This window comes from Mustelus asterias, chromosome 3, assembly GCF_964213995.1.
Source record: "Mustelus asterias chromosome 3, sMusAst1.hap1.1, whole genome shotgun sequence".
NCBI lineage: Eukaryota > Metazoa > Chordata > Chondrichthyes > Carcharhiniformes > Triakidae > Mustelus > Mustelus asterias.
In genome coordinates this window covers 70102696-70113448 of record NC_135803.1, presented here as the reverse complement: position 1 = coordinate 70113448, position 10753 = coordinate 70102696, and the positions used below count along the sequence as shown (strand labels likewise).

The window sequence follows — 10753 nt, the reverse complement described above, 5'->3', positions numbered from 1 at the left end:
CGACAGTATAGTTCTAAGTCAGGATGGATTCTCAGCGTCACTCCCTCTATCATTGCAGTAACTTCCCAAGGCTCTTTCCTGCTCTTGGGCCGATTGAGGCCCACCTAAAGGCCTCATCACATAATTGGCGTGGCATGGAGGGACCCAAACCAGATGGGCTCACGAGACAGTACTTGCAAAGAGGAAACTGTGAACAATGACATGAGGGGTCAGCACAGGAAGTGGTATTCTTGTGTTCAAAATAAGTTATTACATTGTACATGCTGGACGGAGTCAGTCAATATTTGGAATAAGTTAATTATCATCTTATGTTCTGTTTGATTAGATAAAAATTTACCAACTGAACAACCTGTGTACATGGATTTTCTAGTCACTAGATAAAAGAAAAACTGAGGCCCATATTTCTGTGAAAACAATTTGAATGTAAAATCAACCATCTCACCATGGAGAGATGGCATATTAACAGTTATACAAAGAGCTTTACCTTCCAAGCTCCCAGCATCATATTGGGGGGTACCCCAAAAATACACGGGGGAATTCCATTTGGAAGGTCCCAGGTAAATTTAACATGCCAATTGCCTGGAAGTCAAACTTGCCCTGGGGAATTGCCCTGCACTGGAAACCATCCGGAAATACATCCTGGGGAATTGCCCTTCACTGGGAACCATCCGGAAATACATCCTGGGGAATTGCCCTTCACTGGGAACCATCCGGAAATACGATTTAAATTACAAACGTCAGATGGGGAAGATTGGGTTACATCAATAGTTAACCAGAAAAATTACAAAGAATTAAAACCGCTTCTAACTTCTGGGTATCTATTGTACTGACCCAGGGGATTCCACCTGAGCCCTGGCTAAACCTGCATGGGACTCCCCCACCTCGTCATTCCCAGGGCTCTCCTGCACCATTGCCCTGACTATCCTCCCCACCATGGGGCTCTCTCCATGTCCAAGGGACTACAACCCCTGATAGAAACTCTTCAATCCACAGGATTCTCCCACCCCAATGATCACTCTTCCACCCACACCAGCTTTCCCCTGCAGACAGACCTGAACTCTAACAAACACACCCACATCCTGATTTCTGACCACTTCCAACCAGCAAACTCCACCTACCTTTGATTTCCGACCATCCCCAAGCCCAGCCCCACCTGGCCTGACATCCCATCCCCTGCCAAGCCCCGACCACCCCCAGTCTCCAACACCGCCCCACCGCCCCCAACCACCCCCCCTCCACCGCCCCCCAACCTCAACCACACAGCTCCGACTCCCCTGACCACTAATGAGACCAGCCCCCCTCCCCAGGTCTCCAGCTTCCCCTCTCCCCCCCCCCCCACCCCCCATGCCTGACAGCCCCAGACTCTAATAAACTCCCTGACCTCCAATCTCCCCCACTATCCTATCCACCTACTGTTGACACATAACTTCTCCCTGGCCTCCCAAGGACCTTTAAACTTCACTGGACCTTTGACTTCCCTACTTTACAACAGCTAATGTGGTAAAAGAAAGGGGACATGGACTCCCTCCCTTAGACTCAGTTACACTTCAATGTTAGACCCCAGGGACACATAGCTCTATCGTGATGTCACCCGGGCTGAATTGAAAGGTCAGGTGAGATCGGATCAAAATAATGAAAGTGAGAAATTGCAGGGTGCCACCCTGACCCTGATTATGTTAAACACACTACACCATCTGTCCATGGCAAATGTTTTAATAATCACATGAGGCACTCACCATAAAACATAGGATTTAGGAGCAGGTGTTGGTCCTTCGGCCCTTTGAGCCTGCTCAGCCAAACGATAAGATCATGGATTATTGGATTGTGGTCTCAATTCCACCTTCCTAAGTGCCATAACCCTTGACTCCCTCGCCTATCAAAAATCCAGCTAACCCAGCCTTGAATAAATTCAAGGCTCTGCTGCCACTCGAATGGGAAGAGAAATCCATTTTCTAATGACCCTCTGAGAGAAATAAAAGAAATCCTCATCTCCATCTTAATGAGAGACCTCTTACTTTGAAACTCTGCCCTCTAACGTATAATTAGGATATGCCGGGGGTCTCTAGAAAGTCTCGATTCCATTGGCAAGACTTCAAAAGGAACAGAGAAGTAGAACAACTAAATACCTTAACGTGTAAAGAACAGAAATAGAAAAGGTTGGAAAAAGACAATGATTCCTTAGTTTTATATCAGTCAGAGACTGTGAAGAACTGTCAAACTGTTGGCCCTGAAGAACAATCACATGGACTCAAGACATTGGGGATGATTCTCCGAACTCACTGCGCCGTTATAAGATTGTGCTGGCCCCAGAGCATAGCACGCTGGCCCAAAAATCTGTTTCACACCCAGAGCCAGTTTGCGAGTCTCCTGGCCCCTTCCTAGTGGCACAAACTGGTTTCTGCCCAGAAAGGACACGAGGCTGATTAGCACATTTAAAGTAGCTTTTAAATATGTATATCCCATACAAATCCCAGCACACAGGATTCACCGGCCTTCAGCAGTGTGATAATGGTGAGAATCATGGCTTGTCTCAACTTGCAGAGACCTGGTGGGATAGTCACACTGGGGAGGGGCTTGGAAGCCACTGAAGCCCCTAGGTGGTCAGGGGGAATGGCCAGGCGGTATCCATCATGCAATGTCCACATGGCAGTGCCCACATGGCAGTGCCCACCTAGCAGTGCCTGACAGTAGCCAACAAACAAGCCCAGCAGTGCCAGTTGACCACCACCAGTGTGCCAGGGACAGTGGCGAGGTGGTGGGGTCTGAGTGGGGGCCATAATGTGGGGGATGGGGGTGGAGTCATGTAGGGTTGGATTGTGAAGGTGATCCTGATGGAAGACATGTCAGGGGTTGGGCAGGGGGACATATCGGGAGAGCCCCAATGCCGATGACCCGTGTCAGGGAGGGGCTCTCCACAGACACATCCAGACCTGCTGAGTTTATCCAGCATTTTCTGTTTTTGCTTCAGATTTCCAGCTAACACAGTATTTTGCTTTCATTTGGGTCATTGAAGGACATTTGAGTACAGCTTGCAAAGGACTCTGAGTATTGTTAGATGAATAATTTGCATTGGTCTTCACTCTTGAAGATGATGCTTTGCAATTAGAATTGAATGATTTTAATATCAAATCTTATTTAGAGGAATGTATTCTTTTAGACAGCATTGAGAACTTGAAAACAAAAGCCACGCAGTGATGTCAGTCACTCTGCAGCCCACTGAGAATGGTCAGCGCCGAGATCAAAATATTCCGATAATGTTTCCCGTAAATGTTGTTTGTTGGGAGTTTGAGCATGTGTCCCTTCCTGGGTTTTGTGACAAAGAATCTGCATCAGGGTTAGTAGCAAAAAAAAGTAACTGTTTGTCCCATCATGCCTGTGCCCACATTCTGGAAGAGATAACTTTCAGCCCTATGCCCTTGTCATTTTCACGCATCTTATTTAATGCCAAACATTCATGCACTTTCCTTTTAAAAATCATTATGGATTCTGCTCCAACCACAGTTTCTGGCAAGATTATATATTTTTAAAATCTCCTGACTTCCCTGCTGATTGGTATATCCTCCGATTACTGGCTCCCTGACCAGTGGAAACAACATCCCTCACTGATTGTATTAAAACCCTTCATAATTCTGAATGCTTCCATAATTCCATTTGCACAATAACTGCAACCACATCCACAGGTGGAGTGTTTCCTGCACCTGGAATGACCCTTAAAGACACAATGCACCATAATATTTTAGATTTCAGTGGCATCATGAAATATGGGGACTAAGCGGGAATACGGCAGTGAGATAGAGAATCAGCCCTGATCATATTGAATGGTGGAGCAGGCTAAAGGACTGAATCGCCTACTCCTGCTCTTAATTTCTATGTTTCCTAGTTTCTATTAAGCTCGATAGGCCTTCTACATAATGCCAAGGTTAAAGGAAGAGGAAACTACCTTTAATTTCAGCAAAGCAAATTGCTGCAAAACTCCAGCAAACTGATTCGGGTTTAACTATGTCCCTCCCAGCAAAATGATGCAATTAATGAAGCACGCTAAATTCTGACACCATGAGGTCAGGCAAAGAGTTTGAGGTGAGCAGGACTTACAGAGACTGACAAAGATTTAAACAGAGCTACAGAAACCTGTACCTGTGGGCAAAGCTGCTGGAGACTCTCTCGATAAAACAGGATAACCCCTCCAGCACAATGCAATGAGTGGAGAGTAGCTAAATAAATTAAATTAGGTGCATCAAATCAATCCCTGTTATTTACATCAGCGTGGTCTCAAGGCATGATTGATGGAAGAATCACCCAATCATGCCCATCTCTGCTGTCACTCTCTGCAATTTTAATATAAAGTACTTGGTCATGTGGGAAAATGGAAGTGTTTATCTCCTCAGTGACAACTATGTGCCTTTTATTTTGTTCATCTTCAGTGGCCAATGACACTTTTTGTAGCCCCTGGACAGGTGTCCATTCATAATGTGACTCATTCATCCCAGGAGATCCATTCACCTTTTCTAACTCTCACTCTCAACTTCTTTGCAATTTGCGATAAGCAAAAGATAGATGCATACACCAAGGTCAGAGTGTAGAATAAAGATTTATTTTTCTGTCAATTCCAAAGAATCAGCGTCAGAGCTAACATTGCATGATAATTTTAGAAATTCCTCTGAAGAGCAATCCAGTCCAGCCCACTCGGTCATTCGGCATCAGGTCCTGGTTAATCTTTTCATATCTGACCCTGTCTAACCACTATGGACAGGATGTTCCACACCCCTCACCACGTGACATGTTTAACGATGATGGAGGGGGCCCAGCATTGGCTGGCAGTGGGATCTTCCTATCCCACAGCAGTCCATGGATTTTCTTGTTGTTTGCACTCTCTGCCACTGGAGAACCCATGGTGAGGGGGGGTTGCCATCGGCAAAGCTGGAAAATCCTGCCAATGGGAATGGCCAGAAAATTTCAGGGTTGATAATCCTCCAGGATTGGCCTGGAGTTTCCAAATCAATCTCTAGGACACTGCTCTGTAACCCTGGAGAAAAGCCATGGGGACATTAACAAAGATGGTTTGTTTGTAACTTTCCTTGTACTTTTCTCTTTAACAAGTATAACAATATTGAAAATAAAGGAAAAACGGCGGTTTGGCTAACAGTCATCATCCATCTGGGTAATAAGTCTTTTTGCTTTCCAATTGGTGTAGGAAGACAGTGTGTCACAAGGATGGGTGCATTGGTCAACAAAAAGCAGGGAGAAGTCATGTGATGAAACCTCCAGGAATACATTTAATCATGGTAGGCAACCCTACCTTTACATGCTTCATCGTATTGAACTTTTGCACGTCTGACCCTGTTTAACCGTCAGAAACAAAATTTCCCCTCCTGAAATAAGCACTGTTCCTGCACTCTTGTCAAACCCTCTCTTGCACTGCACCTCTTGGTGAATATGGGAAAGGAGAGTTTGCTGTTTTCTCTCCATTTTGGGGGTTGCCTGGTCTTCAGTAAGAGCATCGATCACACAAGTAGAGCCAACATTAGCAATTCAACAACAGACAGTTAGAGGCACAAAGCCATTTACTGCAACAACAGTAACTTGTCATTATGTAACCATTTAAATTTAAAAATCCCAAGATGCTTCACAGGAGCATTATAAAAGAAAATCTGACACCAAGCCACATGGCTTTACATAATCACTATTCTTTTTCTTTATTCATTAATGTGATGTAAGTGTTGCCGGCTAGGCTAGCATTTATTGCCCATCCCTAATTGCTCTTGAGATAGTGATGGTGAACTGCCCTCTTGAATCACTGCAGTGGAGAAGGAGGATCCTGTTGTCATTGTCCATGTAGATACCAATAACTTAAGTAGAATGAGGAAAGAAATTCTGCATAGACAGTTTGAGGATCTAAGCACTAAATTAAACAACAGAACCTCCAAGGTTAGAATCTCTGGATTATTATCTGGACCATGTGTAAATTGCCATAAGGTACATAAAATTAGAGAGATGAATATATGGTTCAAAGACTGGTGTGGAAGAAATGAGCTTTGGTTCCTGGGGCACTGGCATCAGTACTGGGGAAAGTGGGTGCTGTACCATTGGCATGGCCTGCATCTGAACCTTGCCAGGATTGGTGTTCCTGCAAACCACATAACCAGGGAAGTAGAAAAGACTTTAAACTAAACAGAGAAGGGGAGGCGAGGGTGAGGGGATGGTTCCGGAGAGAGGATACATAGGCTTACAAAGCAAAAGGATGTGTCAGCATTGCAAGGCAGCTATTTAGGTAATGATACCCAGAGTGTGACAGGAAGGGACAGAGTGTGCAAACAAAAAATCAGCTAATAGGGTCAAAGGGAGAAATAATGGTGAAAAGGCAAAATTAATGGCTGTTTACTTAAATGCACATAGTATTCAGCTCAAAATAAATGAATTAATGGCACAAATTCCGGTTAATGGGTATGGTATTATAATCATTACAGTGACATGGTTACAAAAAGATCAAAACTGAGAACTAAATATTCAGGGCTATGTGACTTTTTGTAAGGACAGACAGGAAGGAAAGAGTGGCGGGGTAGCATTGTTGGTGCAAGATGGAATAAGTGTAATAACAAGAAATGATCTTGGATCGGAAGATGTAGAATCTATATGATGGAGGTAAGAAATAACAAGGGGAAGAAGATGCTGGTGGGAGTAGTCTATAGGCCTCCGAACAGTAGCTATATTATAGGATGGAGGATAAACCAGCAGATAATGAGGGCATGTAAAAAGGGCAGTACATTAATCATGGGTGACTTTAATCTTCATGTGCATTGGGCAAATCAAATTGGTAGAGTTAGCCATGAAGAAAAAAAAATCATAGAATATATTTGGAGAGTTTCCTCGAAAAATAGGTTGTGGATCCAATCAGGGATCAGGCTATTTTGGATCTGGTAATGTGAAATGAGGCAGGTTTAGTAAACAATCTCAGAGTAAAAGATCTCCTTGGAAACAGTGACCATAAGATGGTTGAATTTAGCATTCAATTTGAGAGTGAGAAACCTGGGTCATAAACAACTGTGTCAAACTTAAATAGGAATAATTAGAAAGGAACGAGAGCAGAGTTGGCTGGAATGGACAAGGAAAGGAGTTCAGCAGAAAAGATGGTAGATCATTAATGTCAGACATTTATGAAAATAGTTCAAGATTTACAACAAAGTTATATCCCAATGAGGAAGAAGGATTCTAGGAAGGGGATAACATCAACCTTGGCTAACCAAGGAAGTTAATAATAGTTTTAAACTGAAAGAAAAAACATACAAAATGGCAAAGATTAATGGTAAGCCAGAGGATTGGAAAAGTTTTAAATACCAACAAAAGATGACCATACAAGAATAAAGAGGGAGGAGAAAAATTATGAGGATAAAGAAGCAAATAATATAAAAATGGACAATTAAGAGATTCTTAAAATATATAAAAAGGAAGAGAGAGGCCAAAGTTAACATAGGCCTCTTAGAAAATGAGACTAGGGAAATAATAACGGGGAACCAGAAAATGGCAGAGGAGTTAAATAAATACTTTCCATCAGTCTTCATGGTGGAAGACTCTAATAAACATTCCAAAAATACAAAATAATCAAGGGACAAGGGGTGAAGGGGGGGGGGGGTGGGAGGGGGATCAAATATAATAACTGTCACGAGAGAAAAAGTACTAGGGAAACTCTTGGGGCTAAAGACTGATGGGTCCCCTCGACATGATGGTTTGCATTCTAGGATATTAAAAGAAGGTCAGAGATAGAGGATGCATTGATAGTAATTTTCCAAGAGTCCTTAAATTCTGGAAAAGTCCCAGAGGGTTGGAAAACTGCCAACGTAACACCCTTAATCAATGTAACACCCTTAATCAAAAGGGAGGGTGACAAAAAACAAGTAACTATTGGCCAGTTAGTTTAGCGTCTGTCATTGGGAAAATGTTGGAGTTCATTTTGATGTATGTAATAGCAGAACAGCATGGTTTCATGGTGGGAATATCATGGCTGACAAATGTATTAGAACTCCTTGAGGGGTAATGAGCAGTCTAGATAAAGGGGAACCAGTAGATGAAATCTACTTGGATTTCCAAAAAAGTGTTCAATAAGGTATCACAGAAAAGGCTATTCAATATGGTGTTGGGGTATTATATCGGGATAATTAGAAAGGAACGAGAGCAGAGTTGGCTGGAATGGACAAGGAAAGGTAATAGGGGAGGCAAATAAAATGTTGGGCTTTATTTAAAAGGGAATGGAGTATAAAAACAGGGAAGTCTTGTTAAACTATACAAGGCACTAGTTAGATCACACCTGGAATGCCGCGAACAGTTTTGGTCCCCTTGTCAAAGGAAATATATACTGCCACTGGAGCCAGTCCAGAGAAGGTTCACTAAGTTGATCCTGGCTATGGAGGGCTTTTCTTACAAGGAGAGGTTGCGTAGGTTGGGCCTGCACTCATCGGAGTTTTGAAGAATGAGAGGTGACCTTATTGAGACATACAGGATTCTTAGGGGCTTGACAGGGTAGATGCTGAGAGGTTGTTTCCCCTTGTGGGAGAGTCTAGGACCAGAGGGCATAATCTTAGAGTAAAGGGTTGCCAATTTAGACAGAGATGTGGAGGAATTTTTCTCCAAGAGGAGAACATACTTAGTGACCCAACCTGTACTGCAGAGAGCTGTACAGGTTGGGTCACTAAGTATGTTCAAGGCCGAGCTATGCAAATTTAATCAGTAAGGGAATCAAGGATTATGGGGATAAGGCAGGAAAGTGGAGTTGAGGATTATCACATCAGATCAGTCATGATCTCATTGACTGAGCAGAGTAGACTCGATGGGCTGCTCCCACGTCTTATGGTCTTATGTGGCGTAGGTATAACCACAGAGCTTTTAGGGTGGAGGTTGCAGGATTTTGACTCCGTGACAGTGAAGGAACAGTAATATATTTCCAAGTCAGGGTGGTGAGTGCTTTGTTGGAGAACTTCTGAATGGTGTTGTTGCCATGTGTCTGCAGTCCTTGATCTTCTAGATGGCAGTGGTTGTGAGCTAGGCAGGCAAATTTATGGATTTATGGTGTGAGTGTATTGTGGCACCATATTATCAGTGTGCTGAGTGCAGTCATGTGAAGAACAGATAATACATTTAAATATTTCAATCAGGGTTATATTGCAATTAACAAATATCCATTTTATAATGTGGAGGAAAAAACCCACTTGTAGCATGGAAGAGTACATTCATAATGCTAAGAAGACAACTAGGCGAAAATGGATAAAGCAGGGACTGACTCTCTATTTTTTAAAGGCAAGCTTGAGCTCCAGATCATTGTAATCAATTACCATAAGATATAATGCACAAGTTGTACTTGAGTATAATCACAATGTTTTCAGCGTGGTATGTTGTCACCTAAGTAGTGCGAAATATATAGCATCTCAAACTTACAGAACTTGAAGTAGATCTCCAAACTAATTCAATGCAATTTTAGACATTAGAATGATCACTTTCCGCTTCAGATCAATTAGCTTAGTACAGATTCGATTTGGACAAGATTATTTTTTAATCAGTGAATATATCCAGTCGAGGTAATTGGTCACTTTTGTGTAAACACCAAATGTTTGGAAGTGACCACAACCTTCTCCCCAGCTGACCAGCCCCAGCAGAAACCATGTGCCATTTGATAAAATGGCCATAGGTCCACCGCTGTCCCCTTTGCAGGCATCTTGTCTAGAACTTGGGTTTCCTGCACAGATCATGTTGCTTGTGATTCTGTCTCCTAGAGCCTCCTTACACCGCTTATGGGAAGTCAATTTGATGATGATGAATAATAGAGTGCTAGGACGGATGCTGTCATCGTTTTCATCCATAGCACCCCATCCTGAAACCACCACATCTCTACCTGGAACAAGCAGCTTTACCTCTGCCATATGTTTGGTGGGCAGGCACACTGGTATAATGAAGTTACTGAAGATGGCAGCTTCAGCTAGATGGAGGAGAGCAATGTCACTGTCCATCTTGTGATAACTGAAGTTGTGGTGGATGTGCACCTCTGTTACTGGAATAACGTCCTCACTCGTTTCTTTGACTGTTCGGTTATATTCACCTGAAATGTAGATGAGCATAAAGTCAAAACTTTTGCGCCACACAAGCTTCAAATATCAGTGATAGACTGCTCTCTTTTTCAGGGATTGTAGCAGCAGGTGGAAATGAACAGAAGAGTTCTGCTGTCGGGACGTTTCTCTCCAGTTCCTCTCTTGGTGCAATGCTTCGAGTGCAGCAGTGCGGTCTATTTTGTATAACTTGGGTGCAACCTGTCACCAGGAACCCGGCAGCAGAACCCACTGTTGGGAGTGGAGATGAGCAAACAGAAAGCTCCAAGGCCTGAAGGTCTTCTGAGGTCGGGAGCGGAGGTTGGGGATAGGATGGCGGTAAATACCTGTACTGATCATGCGCCTCTTTGCTTCTTTGGGGTTTTTCTAGAACACACACAGACCGCAGAACTTGGAGAGTGTCCTAAAGCTAAACTCACTGACAGTTTCCATGGAGCCTTCCTTCCATTGAACATCCACAAGTGAAGGCAGAAGAAAGTAAAGTGGGAGGTTAGGAAGGTCCTACTCCAGCTCATTGTGCTTTTTATGCTCGGCACAGATTCAGTGGCATCAATCCAGGGAAGCTGGGGGATCCCAGGGCAGGGTTGAGGGGTGGTGGCCTAACACAAAAGATCTCTGCCCCAATTTCCTTTTTACTGCAACATGGTGGCACAGTGGTTAGCACT

The 10753-nt window shown here is 43.5% G+C and overlaps 1 protein-coding gene across 4 annotated transcripts in view; it reads right to left on the bottom strand.

Moving 5' to 3' along the window:
* Nucleotides 1-9125: 9125 nt before the first annotated feature.
* Nucleotides 9126-10753, bottom strand: part of LOC144491382 (vitamin K-dependent protein C-like) — a 49167-nt gene continuing 47539 nt past the window's right edge. For all 4 annotated transcript variants that reach the window (XM_078209122.1, XM_078209123.1, XM_078209117.1 and 1 more), the window contains exon 9: nucleotides 9126-10081. In XM_078209122.1, coding sequence (XP_078065248.1) covers nucleotides 9531-10081 — 551 coding nt within the window. In that variant the 3' untranslated portion in view covers nucleotides 9126-9530. The remainder of the gene's footprint in view (nucleotides 10082-10753) is intronic.